At 39.8% G+C, this 16,480-nt stretch overlaps 1 protein-coding gene across 2 annotated transcripts in view; it reads left to right on the top strand.

Annotated features, from left to right (window-relative positions):
- Positions 1-14,452: 14,452 nt before the first annotated feature.
- LOC122622537 (TLD domain-containing protein 2) overlaps positions 14,453-16,480 on the top strand; it is a 70,853-nt gene continuing 68,825 nt past the window's right edge. For both annotated transcript variants that reach the window (XM_043801066.1, XM_043801057.1), the window contains exon 1: positions 14,453-14,787. In XM_043801066.1, the coding sequence (XP_043657001.1) occupies positions 14,468-14,787 (320 nt within the window). In that variant the 5' untranslated portion in view covers positions 14,453-14,467. The remainder of the gene's footprint in view (positions 14,788-16,480) is intronic.

Below are 16,480 nucleotides of genomic sequence, written 5' to 3'. Positions count from 1 at the left end.
TGGCAAAAAGTTTTTTGGCAAATCGATAGAAATTTAGAAGACTAATACAAAAATGAAAAAATATCAAAACATTTTTCAAAAGTGTGGGCGTAGCAGCTTTGGGCGGTTTGTGGGCGTTAGAGTGGGCGTGGCAAAAAGTTGTTTGGCAAATCGTTAGAAATTTATAAGACTAATACAAAAATGAAAAAATATCAAAACATTTTTCAAAAGTGTGGGCGTGGCAGTTTTGCGCGGTTTGTGGGCGTTAGAGTGGGCGTGGCAACATGAATCGACAAACTTGCGCTGCGTCTATGTCTCAGGAGGCAGTATGCTTAATCTCAACTTTCTACCTTTTGTAGTTCCTGAGATCTCGACGTTCATACGGACGGACAGACAGACGGACAGACGGACGGACAGACGGACATGGCCAGATCGACTCGGCTACTGATCCTGATCAAGAATATATATACTTTATATGGTCGGAAACGCTTCCTTCTGCCTGTTACATACTTTCAACTTTCAACGAATCTAGTATACCCTTTTACTCTACGAGTAACGGGTATAAAAATATATCAACCACTGTTAACCTTTCCAACTTGACAAAGCCTTTCAAAAAAGCGCGCTCAGACGCAGAAACAGTATACATATGTACATACATAATAATGGCCGCCAACATAGTGTGCAGCGGAAAATTTGACCGGAAGAAAGTGCAGACTGAAAATATTAAAACGGAGTTGTGGCTAAACCGGATTTGTTCATGCTTGCAACCATCAATCATAACAAGCTGATAAAAAATTAAACAAGAGAGAACGCTATAGTCGAGTTGCCCAACTATCTGATACCCGTTACTCGATGAAGTGCGAAGGAGAGACTTAAAAACTGACAGTTTTTAGCGGTTTGTGGGCCGAGAGAAATATATAAGACTAATCAAAATTAGAAAAAATATCAATTCACTTTTCAAAGATGTGGGCGTGTAAAGTAAAAGTAGAGTAAAAGGGTATACTAGATTCCTTGAAAAGTATGTAACAGGCAGAAGGAAGTGTTTCCGACCATATAAAGTATATATATTCTTGATCAGGATCAGTAGCCGAGTCGATCTGGCCATGTCCGTCTGGCCGTCTGTCCGTCTGTCCGTATGAACGTCGAGATCTCAGGAACTACAAAAGCTAGAAAGATGAGATTAAGCATACAGACTCCAGGGACATAGACGCAGCGCAAGTTTGTCGATTCATGTTGCCACGCCCACTCTAACGCCCACAAACCGCCTAAAACTGCCAACTGCCAAACAACTTTTTGCCACGCCCACAAAACCGCCAAAAACTGTATGTGCTGAAGACTCTCCTTCGCACTTCGAATAGCTGAGTAACGGGTATCAGATAGTCGGGGAACTCGACTAAAGCGTTCTCTCTTGTTTAATATTCGGAAAAGGTCGTTTACTAGAAGTTTTAGTACCTATTTATTATATGACAATACTATTAACTATCAAGATTAATTGCTAAAAAGTGAACTTCTTCTTTAAAAATAATAAGTGCGTATAGTATTAGAAAAACGGTTTGCCAAAAAAAAAAACAAAACCATTTAAAAACAATGCAAATTTCTACACACTCTAAAAATGTTTGAATTTTTAAAAATAATAAAATATTTTGACTGAATGCTGATCTTCAGCGAGTATAAAACAAATTTGCCTTTATTGCAACTATAGGATATTTCAAAAACCCTGAATTGTCGACTTGCAAATAGGCTGGTGCGCCCGCTCAGGTTTGCCACACGCCTTTTAATCCTCCGCCATCACTTCTCCGTCTGTCGCCTGTCTGTCTCTCTGTTATCGCCAATGGCCGTTATCGCTGGCGTTGCGCATTCTCTCCGTTGCTCCAGGTCCCGTCACCCCCCTGCCTACCGCTCTGTTACTCTCACTCGTGGCGCCTCCTACGCACTTAACATTGAAAACCGAAAACAAGCCACTTGGGGGGCCAAAAAGGCATGCCATCCGCTAAAAAGAAGAATAAAAGCTATCTCTCTGCGCACGCGCACTGTGCAAGCTCACGGGGCAAGGCGAGAAAGCGGGCCTTAAATTTATGGCGCATACCTATAGAATCGTGATAGTGAAAGTTTTATGGCAACAACAATCGTCCATAAGTTTTGAAGTTTACAGCAGATCTTTTAGACACGACAGGCGCCCTAACAGTATGCAATACTCTTTTACAGACACTGTTGAAAATGGCGAAAAAATGGGGAACATGTTTGGAACAGCGATTATATTTTTATTGTCCATCGGCGTTTGATAAGAATAAGAATAAGTATTGTACAATAATTGACATTTGGTGCCCTATTATCTTTAGGTGAAATAAGCAAAATGGAAGAAGAGGGCTTATAATTGCAATTTGCCTTCACAAATCTCAAGGTACTTTCCGTAACAATTACCGATTGCTCAAATGTTAGAAAAATCATTAAATCATTTTTAAAAAGAAGCAGAAGCTCTGTTAAATGCGCCGGACTAAAAAAAGTGATGGCCACCAAAGAGCGAGGAAGAGAGAGTTCCCTCGCTCTCTTTTTTAGCCATGTATTTGGGCCCTGCTGGCTGGAGCGACGTAAATAGCGTTAGGACAGTACATCGTGGACATTTGAGCGTGGAAGTTTGGGCAACGAGAAACGCCTGCCGATTATATCAGAAAGGCTAACAAATATAAATCAAAACAGAGAAAAAAGCAAAGAAATAGCGCCCGAGATTTTTGCAAAAAAAAATCAATATGGCACACGCTTAGTAAAAAATACGGGGTTTCATTATTGGCGAGTTCGCAGAGTTTTTTCGGTTCCCCTGCTGTGTGTTACATAAATCTCAGTGATTGTGTGAGTGTGCGAGAGAGTGCTCATGTGTGTGTGTGTACAACTCACAGCAACAGCAGCTAAAATATAAAAATCTGCTAAAAATTATAGAAAAGCAACTTCCCGATTTCTATCCTCAGTCAATTGGGTCCGAGATCAGTAGCTGTTTCGGTGTCAATTACGAGAAAGTTACTACTCAAAAGTATTACGCATACGCAGCGGTGTCTGAGGAACAACCACTTAGAAATCAGCCAAGCAGCCAGTCGAAGCAATGTAAGCCGATAAAATTTAGAATCATGATTTCTCTAAAACACAGAAATATCGAAAGTAAAATGTTTAGAAGTTCTCATTGCCCCACTTCATCACTGGGTTAATGCTTACCTTCCCTTTAACTACCACCTGGGCCTGACCCCCACCAATCGACTGCCATTGAAACTTGAACCGCATCGTTTTTTCACTTTTTGTAAATTTCTGTCATCAGCTGCAATATATGTAGGAATTTCCCAGCGCTACAATTTTCACAACATTTATCGATTATCGGCGCCCACCCCACCTACCAACTACCAAACGCCACCTCCAATTTGCTTTTGGTCAAGTCAATTGCTTGCAAAATAATAAACATATAGCTGCACACTTGGCGTTTTGCGTTTTGTTTTGTGTCCCGACTTTATTAATTTCGTTTTGGCCTTTTTGGCTACACCGTTTTATTGCTCTTTTCCTTGAGTGCCATGCACGCAGCTGCTCGTTTCTTCCCGTATTTTTATATATTTCTTCCGTATTTTCGCTATTTGCTTGCCACTCCCACTTTGCTCTCGGTATCTCTGGTTTCGCTTCTTGTAATCTTTATGACCCGAATTTGCCAATATCTTCTTGTCGAGGCACCGTATTGAATATCTTGTTGTAGAGAAGAAAAATGTTTTCCAAAGGAGTTTGATTGATTTGTTGGGGGCTTCCAAGGCTCCTCACCCGGGACAACGATTATCATTCGACGGTGTAAAGAATGGGTGAAGAGTACGAACCAATTCTATAGATAGATCGTTTTACCAATGGCTCCTTTGTTGTTTTTATACCCGTTACTCGTAAAATAAGATTTGTTGAAAAGTATGTAACAGGCAGGTATATTATTGATCAGGAACTATAAAAGCTAGAAAGTTGAGATTCAGCATGCATGACATAGAAGCAACGCAAGTTTGTCGATTCATGTTGCCACGCCCACTCTAACGCCCACAAACCGCCTAAAACTGCCACGCCCACACTTTTGAATAATGTTTGGATATTTTTTTATTTTTGTGTTAGTCTCCTTAATTTCTATCGGTTTGCCAAAAAACTTCTTGCTACGCCCACTCTAACGCCCACAAACCGCCCAAAGCTGCCACGCCCACACTTTTGAAAAATGTTTTGATATTTTTTCATTTTTGCATTAGTCTTGTAAAATTCTATCAATTTGCCAAAAAACTTTTTGCCACTCCCACAAACCGCAAAAACTGTCAGTGTTGAAGACTCTCCTGCGCACTTCCACCATCTGAGTAACAGGTATCAGATAGTCGGGGAACTCGACTATAGCGTTCTCTCTTGTTTAATTTTTTATCAGCTTGTTATGATTGATGGTTGCAAGCATGAACAAATCCGGTTTAGCCACAACTCCGTTTTAATATTTTCAGTCTGCACTTTCTTCCGGTCAAATTTTCCGCTGCACACTATGTTGGCGGCCATTATTATGTATGTACATATGTATACTGTTTCTGCGTCTGAGCGCGCTTTTTTGAAAGGCTTTGTCAAGTTGGAAAGGTTAACAGTGGTTGATATATTTATATACCCGTTACTCGTAGAGTAAAAGGGTATACTAGATTCGTTGAAAGTTGAAAGTAACAGTCAGAAGGAAGCGTTTCCGACCATATAAAGTATATATATTCTTGATCAGGATCAGTAGCCGAGTCGATCTGGCCATGTCCGTCTGTCCGTCCGTCTGTCCGTATGAACGTCGAGATCCCAGGAACTACAAAAGCTAGAAAGTTGAGATTAAACATACGGACTCCAGAGACATAGACGCAGCGCAAGTTTGTTGATTCATGTTGCCACGCCCACTCGAACGCCCACAAACCGCATAAAACTGCCACGCCCACACTTTTGAAAAATGTTTTGATATTTTTTCATTTTTGGATTAGTCTTGTAAATTTCTATCGATTTGCCAAAAAACTTTTTGCCACGCCCACTCTAACGCCCACAAACCGCCCAAAACTGCCACGCCCACAATTTTGAAAAATGTTTTGATATTTTTTCATTTTTGTATTTTATTTGTAAATTTCTATCGATTTGTCAAAAAACTTTTTGCCACGCCCACTCTAACGCCCTCAAACCGAAAAAAACTGTCAGTGTTGAAGACTCGCCTTCGCACTTCCACTAGCTGAGTAACGGGTATCAGATAGTCGGGGAACACGACTATTGCGTTCTCTCTTGTTTATTTTTTTGCTGATGGTCAAAGCGGTGCAGTGGTTATCGGATTTTACTTAGTGTAGACATTGCAAAGTGCGTTGCATTGGAATAGATCGGGCTTCGCTATAAAAAGAAATAAATTAATTAAAGCCAAGATTTTCCGCCAATTGAATAATTGGATAATCTATTTTTTTAATTCTTTCCCGTAAATTTCATGAGCCGTTTAGTCAAATTTGGGCGGTCTGTGGACGTTAGAAGGCAAACAGATTTTTGGCAAATCGAGAGAAATTTACAATACTAATAAAAAACAAGACCGCCCAAAACTGCCACGCCCACACCTTTAAAAAATGTTTTAATATTTTTATATAGTCTTGTTAATTTTCTCTCGATTTGCCAAAAATCTTTTTGCTACGCCCACAAACCGCCAAAAACGGTCAATTTTGAAATTTCTCTTCGCACTTCCACTAGCTGGGAAACTAAGTTAGACAGCAAGCATCTCATAGTAAATAATTATAGTTTATAATAATTATAGTCTAGATCTACGTTTTGGATTCTGGACCTTGTAGTCAGCCCTCACATTATTTGCTCGATGGCGAACGCCGAAAATCAATAGAAACGTGGAAATGAGCAGGCTAGCAGCAACAGCAGCGGAAACCACATAGCAGTTAACAGCCTAGGGAAAACCTTTTAAGTTAACATGCGCAGGCCCTACATTTCATTTTAGTACAAAGAAGGAGGAGCACACGCACACAGCAACAAAGTGCAGCTCAGCTGTTTTCTGGCCGTGTTGAGTGCTTTGTCCTTGACAAGGTTTTGTTTTTCCAGCATTTTTCATATTTTCCGAGTGGGGAGAAACGAGACTGCTCTCCAGAGAGCTGAGTACGGAGAAGGCGATAGATAGAGAAGGAAATGAAAGCCGTGGGAGAGAACACAGCTTTTCGCTGGTTGTGCCATTTTCATTCAGAAAAAAAAGGAGAGAAAGCTGACCTTTTCCTAGGCGAAATCGCTTCTGGTGAATGGTTTGTATGTGTGTTTCCGTGTGAGGTCCTTTGGCGCTTCGATTCGCGTGCCACCGGATAAAAGTTCGGACAAATTTTGAAATTATGGATATGTTTTCGAGGAAGATACATATATTTCAAACCGCAGATCCCACATAACTTTTTCTTTTTATTTATAATCCTTATCCATGTATTATATCTTTATACCTGTATTATATTATCAGAGTAAAATATAATATGTTACATTGATTGCGTTACAATTATTTGTATTTGTATATTCTAATTTGAGGAATTCCTGTCGCAATATTTTTTCGCAATATTTTGCGTTCCGCTTAAAATTTGTTTTTAGTACTAGCCATGCATGTTTATTAAAACGTTGATTATTTGTCGCATCAACATGCACTCAGGGTGCAAAGTTTACGTGTTTGCAGGAAAGCGAATGATTATCTATAAAATGACAGATGAGTGTAGGAAAAAACAAGACTGAACGCTATAGTCAAGTTCCCCGACTATCTGATACCCGTTACTCAGCTATTGGAAGTGCGCAGTAGAGTCTTCAACACTGAAGGTTTTTGGCGGTTTGTGGGCGTTAAAGTGGGCGTGGAAAAAAGTTTTTTGTCAAATCGATAAAAATTTACAAGACTAATACAAAAATGAAAAAATATCAACATATTTTTCAAAAGTGTGGGCGTGGCAGCTTTGAGCGGTTTGTGGGCGGTAGAGTGGGCGTGCCAAAAAGTTTTTTGCCTAATCGAAAGAAATTTACACGACTAATGAAACAATGAAATAATATCAAAACATTTTTCGAAAGTATGGGCGTGGCAGTTTTGGGCGGTTTGTGGGCTTTAGAGTGGGCGTGGCAACATGAATCGAAAAACTTGGGCTGCGTCTATGTCTCTGAAGTCTGTATGCCTAATCTCAACTTTTTAGATTTAGTTCCTGAAATCTCAGCGTTCATACGGACGGACAGACTGACAATCCTAAACAAGAATATAATACTTTATATGGTCGAAAACGCATCCTTCTCCCTGTTTCACTTTTCAACGAATCTAGTATACCCTTTTACTTTATGAGTAACGGGTATAATAAAACTAACTGAGCTTATGAGTATAATCATTAGCTTGATTATCTCGAAAGCAGACCTTGACTAAATCATATCAACTGATTCCCGATCATATCCCAATTATCTTGCACATATATCGACCATGATATGACTAGAAAAAATCAATGTTCGCTCTCATAGACCCATGTTGTCAACCACTTTCTCCTGCTATTTCCCACATATGTATGTAATGCAACTCAGTTCTTGCTGATGGCCTGGGCTGACCTACCTTGAAATGTTAAGACTGTGGTGATAGCAATGGATAATTTCATCACCTTCAAATGCACAACGAACTAACTAGTTGGTAGGGGCACAGTCGCTGGGCAAACAGTGCGCAGTGCGCCAAACTAAGTCTTCAATTAAATACACTTGTAATGCGCTTTTGTTATTTCTTCATCCATTTCCCCGCCTTCTCTATCCTACTTACAAAGTGCAGCTTCAGACTCTGGGAATAGTTGACAAGACCAAATATGCATATGCAGAAGGAAACGAAAATGCAAATGCAAATCTAGGAAGAGTCATGCCAACGTTAGCTAAGTCTGGTAATGTGACTGCTTTATTTCATTGTTCGGTTTGTGTCAAGGCTGGCATTAATGCAAGAGAGTGGGCCAGTGGGCGAGCGGAGTGCTCTATTATCCTGCAGCCGATTGTTTGCCTTCCTTTTGTCTTTTAAATCCTCCTGCCAAGAAAATTGAGGGTCCTGCCTCAGTACAGAATAATGCGGTGAGCTCCGCAGCTGCGCAACTTTCTTGCAAATTCTTCTGACACGGATCATCCAATGTATTGGCCTCGTTATCTAACAAACCTTTTAATTTCGCTGTGTTCCCGACACCTTAATTGGGCTGAATTCCGTGTTTTCTGATTAGCTGCTGGGCAATTTATACATATACTATATACTCGACTGCAAGTCCATAATTTAATAAATAGTTGTAAATGTGTTTCAGTGCTTAGGTATGTAAAGTCAAACTTTTTATGATAACTTTTCATACGAAAGGACACTGCTCGCATCCAATGACTATGGGGTGAGCACTGAAAGTCACTCGAAATCCACTTTAATTCGAGGCTCAATGGATCCAATCCCAGAGCATTAGCTGGCTGATCGTCCCTATCTATGTGTCACTTATCCCCCTCTTTCCTGCAAGGGGAAACAAGGGCCGCATGGCGGAGAAAGGAAACCATTTGAGGCATAAATTACAGGCACATCTGGGCACTGGGTCGTCAGTTCAGTTTGTGCAGCAGGACTATAGTTTCCGATTTTCCGTGCTGTCAATTTCATTACGTATACGCCAAGCCCGCTTTGCCCGTTGGGCCCTTAAAATATGTGAACACAATTTGCATTCGCACCACAGTGGACACTGGCACAGCCCAGTCTGGGCCAAGAGAAACTAAATTAAGTGTCGCACACTTCCTGCCCGCGGGCTCAATTGTGCCAAATAGTTGGGCATTTGAGCGGGGAGTACGTGAAAGGACGACAAGTGGCAACGCACAGCTAGAGAAGCTCGAGGAAATAAAACAGCTGGGAGAGTGCAAATATTTTTTCAGGGCCAACTCAAGGATATCCGCAGAGGAAGGACTCTTTGGGTGGTGCTAAAAACTAAAACGAAATGCATTCTGCAATTATGAATGAATGCCGAGCTACCGAAACCCCAAAAGAGAAAGCCAGCCAGCCGCCGGCGGATGAGTTTGCGGAAGTGGCACGCGGTCGCCATGCAAATGTTCTATTTCTGATGGCACTCGGAAAAAAAACCCTGTATTGTGGGTTTTTTTTTTTTTTTTTAATATTTGCGCTTTTATGTGAATTCGAAATAATTAGAGGTTATTAAAGGATAAAAAGCAAATAATACTCCCAATGTCCTTTGGTGTTCAATGTTATGCCAGCATGTGCCTTCCTCCATTAAAGCCTTTCGCTTAAAGCTGGCTAACACACTTTACATAACGTTTTAGGGCTCTCCCTTTCGTTCTGGCACCTTCATACCCCTGCGCCGCATATTTATGACCTCGCCAGAGTGCATGGCCTTCAGAGCGAACGGACGACTGTCTGTGTAAGGACATTGGAGCGCGCTGCCAATGCTGAAATGTTCAACTGCTGAAACGCGCTGGCTGAAGGCAGTCACCCCCACCCGCTCACACATGTGCAGAGTGCCGCTGAAGATATGCACACATATTTAAATGTGTGTCTTGCGAGGGCAGTGAGTGTGCAAGTTGTCCTGCTGCTAACGGATACATGCATGCAAGCGCAAAGGACTACGAAATTCACAGAGCTCACAGTGCATACGGGAAGAAAATTCTTGTAGAAAAACGATAAACAACAAGCTTACATTCTACGTATCCATTTGTCATTATACCCGTTACTCGTAGAGTAAAAGGGCATACTAGATTCGTTGAAAAGTATCTAAGAGGCAGAAGGAACCCTATAAAGTATATATATTCTTGATCAGGATCAAAAGCCGAGTCGATCGTATGAACGAGATCTCAGGAACTATAAAAGCTAGAAAATTGAGATAAATCATACACACTAAACGCAGCGCAAGCTTGTTAACCCATGTTGTCACGCCCATTCTAACGCCCACATACCGCCCAAACCTGCCTAGCCACACTTTTAAAAAATGTGATGATATTTTTTTTAGTCTTGTAAATTTCTATCGATTTGCCAAAAATCTTTTTGCCACGCCCACTCTAACGCCCACAACTCGCCAAAAACTGTCAGTGCGGAAATTTCTCCTTCGCACTTCTGAGTAACGGGTATCATAGTCGGGCAAGTCGACTATAGCGCCCACAAACCGCCCAAAACTGCCACGCCTACACTTTTGAAAAATGTTTAGATATTTTTTCATTTTTGTATTAGTCTTGTCAATTTTTATCGATTTGCTAAAAAACTTTTTGTCACGCCCACTCTAACGCCCACAAACCGTCAAAAACTGTCAGTGATGAAGACTCTTCTTCACACTTCCACTAGCTGAGTAACGGGTATCAGATAGTCGGGGAATTCGACTATAGCGTTATCTCTTGTTTTTAAATTATGGTCATTATACGTTGCATACATAGAGTGGTTTTGGTAATTTTAAAACACAGTCACATGGGCAATCAGTAATCAGCCATCCAGTTATTTGATTTGATAATTTGATTTCAAAAATTCAAAGTCAGTACCCCTCAAATTAAAAGGTGTTATAATGCTCCGAAGCATATTTCTTGGACTTTACGTACCATTCTCAACAAACTTTCAGTTTTACTATCAAATTTCACTCCCTCACATTTCCCCCCCTCCCCTTCCATTCTCACCGGTTTTTGAAACGGCATCCATCAGAATGCAACATTTCAGAACACACATAATAATCATAATTGCGTGTGCGAGTGCAGACAGATGAAATGCTTTGGGAAGGACGCGAGTGCAGACAGATGAAATGCTTTGGGAAGGACTGCCAGTTCCGCTACTCCTCCTCTCTTGGCCGTGTTCAAGACAAAGCTCATATCTGGAGCGTGCGCAGTGACGTTGATGTGGGCGTAATTTCAACCAAAGGACACCAGACTAAAAGGCGTAATTTTACCGGCAGGACATAAAATATTAAATGACCGCAGAGCCGTGACATTGAGTAATTTTCAACATTTTCAGGTTATTAATAAACGAGATTAATTCGAATACAGAAAATGAACTCTTAACTTTTTTTACTGTCGCACAAATGGAGTCCCACTGCATGGAGTCCCACTCTTTCTAAAGCGATTATACTTATTTCTTTATTATCATCTTTGTACCGGTGATACTTTTTATACCCGTTACTCGTAGAGTAAAAGGGTATACTAGATTCGTTGAAAAATATGTAACAGGCAGAAGGAAGCACTTCCGACCATATAAAGTATATATATTCTTGATCAGGATCAATAGCCGAGTCGATCTGGCCATGTCCGTCTGTTCGTCCGTCTGTCCGTCTGTCTGTCCGTATGAACGTCAGGAACTACAAAAGGTAGAAAGTTGAAATTAAGCATACAGACTCCAGAGACATAGACGCAGCGCAAGTTTGTCGATTCATGTTGCAGCGCCCACTCTAACGCTCACAAACCGCCCAAAACTGCCACGCCCACACTTTTGAAAAATGTTTTGATATTTTTTCATTTTTGTATTTGTTTTGTAAATTTCTATCGATTTACCTAAAAACTTTTTGCCACGCCCACTCTAACGCCCATAAACCGCCAAAAACTGTCAGTGCTGAAGACTCCTTCGTACTTTTACTAGCTGAGTAACGGGTATCAGATAGTCGGGGAACTCGACTATAGCGTTCTTTCTTGTTTAGGTTGCATTCTTATTTAGTTTCAATGAACGTGTTTTTATTTCGATAGGCATCCAATTATATAGAGAGATACTAGTTATAGATATGTAGGTACAAATTCTCTGTAAAATAAAATGAAATATATTGAATATACAATTTCAAACCTTTTACGCCCAATGCCAAACTATTCCGTCTTCCTGCAACTACTTCATCGTGATCTTGAATTCGTTTAACATTTTCAGGGCATAATGTGACAGGAAAGCTCCTTAGTCCTGCACCCTCCTAAATCCATAATTCATTTAGCGGCTTCTGCATATATTGAGAGCCAGTACGCTGTAATGCGATTTGACATTGGGACTATGGCCACGTACAGACTCAGAGAATTTTGGGGGTTTGTTCTCCTCTTCCTATCAACTGCATATACTGTTACGTTTCAACAAAATAGAGTAAGAGGGAAATGGGGAAAATCGTCGAGTTTGTCGAACATACCCATTTTGGAATGGCATTGAGTGTGTTTATTTCGATGCTTAAAGGCATTTCTGTCCATAGAGCAGGGAGCATTTATAAAAAAACGATGTTGTTGTGTCGTGTGGAAAACGTCCTTGCAGGAATTCGGATATCATTTTATGTATTTGCAATCAACATTAAGTGCTGGGAATGGTACTTGGTATTTAAAACATTTCAGGATTATGGATTATGAGGATATTTATGGAATACTGAATGTACTATTTTAGTAATACTCAGAAAAGGCATTTCTTATTAAAATGCGTTTGTATTATTATACAACATTACCAAATACGAATATTTAGATAACATTCTTTAAAGAAGAAAATACAAATTACCGTGAAGATACAAGAAGCCGACTTTCCTATTTTGTGCTTTGGTGGCGATGGTGAACATGCCCGTTAATTTCTAGTGGTTTTTTATGTACCTTTTAAAACGTTTTGGTCTGGTTATTCTCTTTGAGATAATATTGAGATTTCTACCGAAAAAACTAAAAATAACTTCCCTTCATTGTTTTTCTTTGCAGGTTCGTCTCCCATCAGATAGCCAATATCTAATTCACTTATAAAGAATATAAATTGATAAGAATATAAATTTGCGATGATGCTACTAATAAGACTATATAACGCACACAAATAACCAGAACCCAACTCGAACATGCCACAGAGACAACACCGAAACCAGACCTCGAAACAAAGACAAATTGCGGCACTATCAAATCAGAATAAGAACACAAATACAGATCCACACTAAACAAATATCAAATAAAACAAATGTGCATATTGCTAATTAAATTACAAATAGCTGAAGCTAATTAAGGAACAATACAACAGACACACATGGCTAGCGTATATTCAGTCCTACCTTCCAAAACCCGTCCGCCCCCAGCTAAATAACATAGATAAACTTGCAGTATACCGCCACTTTAAACAGCAAAGACAGCAAGCTCACAACACTGAACAAAACATACTTAGCAAACACGGGAGGAGAACATCAATATTAAAACCCAATTACCAATATCAAACTAGATTGCCTTGCTCCCCGTATAAATTTCTACCTAGATGTACTGTTTGATCGTTCTAACCCGTAATGAAAGTAATGAACATCCAATCCTACTATCTGTGTGCCTTCGAATGTGCAGTAAATGCAGCTTCTGCATCGGCCGAGCACGCTATGCCTAATATCTTCTATGCCACCTATAGCTAACCCGACTGCAGCTACTCGACCAGGCAGACACATGTAAATACAGACCACACCTTCCCGAACAGATCAGATCACAGATAAATTTTTAGTTCCTGAGCTCTCAACCATTGGATTTCCCGATACCGATACACTCACACATTCCGAGCCCAGAATCCTGAACTCCCGCGAAAGGCGACGACACAAGAGCTAAAATGTGCGTTTTTCCTTCCTTCAAAACTTGAAGTATTTTCCACCACCTGACTCAACTTTCAGTCTTTCACATCTCTCCAAAATATTTTCCTCCCCCAAGAATTATACTATACTATAGCTATAAAAGGCATGCTGCTTGCGATCGCTTATGGTTCTTATTCGGCTCTAATAACACTTATAATTCGCTTATATATTAACCTTGTAAAACCAGATAAAAGTCTACTCTACAGCTTAAAGAAAACATAATATATACATCAAATTTAAATACTTTCCTATTTTATTCCTTTGGGCTTTGAACATACAAGTGCGTAAACTACTCACCTTAAAATATTTATTTAGTTTACTTTTACACAATATACAGATATTTAATACCAACATATTCCTTATATATTTTAATATTTCTTACGACCTCTAAATGTTATATTTCCAACTCTGTTATCCTCCTATTATACCATTTGCTTTGGATTCCATAAAAAACTATTACTATCCTACACCGAACAGCATATATGCTAATAAATATAATTGCCTCAGCACCATGTCCCTATCCATAAACGAATATCCCAACGAATGTTTGTCTCTAAGTGTCGCGTATGCAAAGTCCATAATTTAAGAATCGTTTTTCTCTACTGTTTTAACTGTGCTCTTTTTAATATTTTTCTTTGGTACATGCCTAGACCCTCGAATAGCCAACTTTTACACACCGTTAATACTTTTTGGCTCTATGTGCAATTTAAATCTCAATAAACGCACCACCTAAGCAACAAAGTTAAACTAAAACCAAGGTATCAAAGCAAGTTTAACTCGCTCGCTCGTTTTCTTCATCTAATACCCAACCGAAAGCCAAAAGAGAAAGCTTCAGATAATTGGCTCCAATTGAAATAATTGTTTTATGCTTCTAATTGTTTTATGCGAAATTTCTATCGATAACTAACCGCCAAACCAAACCGCACAATCCGAATTGAAATCGATCCGTAATGTCTCGCGAAAACTCGCCTCGTCACGGCTCCTTCCGCCGCACTCTCAATAGCAGAGATCAGTCGGCAGGGACGCCGGGCTCCGGATCGGGAGCGGGATCGCCACATCACCAGCAGTCCAACCAGCACTACCACCACCACCAGCCGCCGATCATGGAGCACGCCGGCGCGCAGATCTCCACGTCCGCCTCGAACATAGCCACCGTGCTGGAGGACGGCGAAAACCAGCAGCTGCCGCCCTTGACAGGATCTGGACCCAGTCGACAAAGATCTCTGAGGGATCGGCTCAAGGACGGCATCACCGGTAGCTTTTCCTGGCAGTAAGTTCCGCCAAGATCGAAGTTTTGATGCTTTTTCCGTACCACTTTTGTTTGAAATTTATTACCACTCTTATTTAACGCTCCCGATTTTGAAATTCTTTCTTTTCCGTAGACCTATTTTTCAGTAGACTAATCCCCAATGTATGTTAAAACTTTCTTTCAAGACTTGAATTCGATTTAGTTAGTACCCACATGATTTATAAATGCACAACGTATAAGTAAGCAATTAAAATCCAAAACGAGCACTTGCCAGAGTGAAGGATTTATTAATTAGACTGCACAGCACCTTTTGTATAAAACCATCAACTGAACTCCCAAACAGACGGACGGACTTGGATCAAGAATATATATATTCTTTACGAAATGCAATTTGCTTAACGGGTATAAAAAGGTGTTACTTTTAGTTTAATAGTTAAAAAAAGGTATTATATTTGTATTGGTACATATTTTATTGGGTAGATTTTATACTGCATTGGAAAAAAATATACTATTGAGACCTAATTTTTAATTTGTCACCTTATACATTTGTAAAATGGTTTTTAAAATACATGTGTACTTCAGTTCCCTTTTCTATTACAGCAGTTACTTAATCATCATCAAACTGCAACCCAGATTAATTTCGTTTTTTCTGATGATAGGCATAGCAAAAATACAAAAACATTAAAAGCGAAAGCTGAAACACAATATTTCTGACATTAAAGAAATTATCTGTAGCAAAAACAAAGCACGTGTGAACTTTTTACAGACATAATGAATCACAGGTCATAAATCAATTAAATTTGACAATTTAATTTCGCAAGCTTCTCCATCGTACCAAAGGGAACTAAAGAGTACACAATCACCCAAAGAGGATCAAAAAATTGCATAATTAATTTAAAAACAAGAGAGAACGCTATAGTCGAGTTCCCCGACTATCTGATACCCGTTACTCAGCTAGTGGAAGTGCGAAGGAGAGTCTTCAACACTTACAGTTTTTGGCGGTTTTTTGGCAAACCGATAGAAATTTACAAGTCTAATACAAAAATGAAAAAATATCAAAACATTCAGCTTTGGGCGGTTTGTGGGCGTTATAGTGGGCGTGGCAATAAGTTTTTTCGAAAGAAATTTACAAAACTGATACAAAAATGAAAAAAATTTCAAAACATTTTTCAAAAGTGTGGGCGTGGCAGTTTTGGGCGGTTTGTGGGCGTTAGAGTGGGCGTGGCAACATGAATCAACAAACTTGCGCTGCGTCTAAGTCTCTGGAGTCTGTATGTTTAATCTCAACTCTCTAGCTTTTGTAGTTCCTGAGATCTCGACGTTCATACGGACAGACGGACGGACAGACGGACATGGCCAGATCGATTCGGCTATTGATCCTGATCAAGAATATATATACTTTATATGGTCGGAAGTGTTTCCTTCTCCCTGTTACATACTTTTCAACGAATCTAGTATACCCTTTTACTCTACGAGTAACGGGTATAATAAATAAAAAATGGTATACTAAGGAAGGCAGCGGTCAGGGAAAGCGGGAAATCAAGAGCAGGTTGCTCATTGAGGGATTTGAAGGGTGACATAATCAAAGGTATTGCAATTCACTTCCCAATTGAGGTGGGAAAACAAGCAAAGGTGACAGAACATGGAAAAGCAATATTACAATCAGGAAATACAAGTTTTTTCACTTAAAACATATATGTATATATTTAATGAT

The sequence above is a fragment of the Drosophila teissieri genome, chromosome 3R (assembly GCF_016746235.2).
Source record: "Drosophila teissieri strain GT53w chromosome 3R, Prin_Dtei_1.1, whole genome shotgun sequence".
NCBI lineage: Eukaryota > Metazoa > Arthropoda > Insecta > Diptera > Drosophilidae > Drosophila > Drosophila teissieri.
Note: the sequence above shows the minus strand (reverse complement) of the source record. Positions and strands in the feature narration are given on the sequence as shown.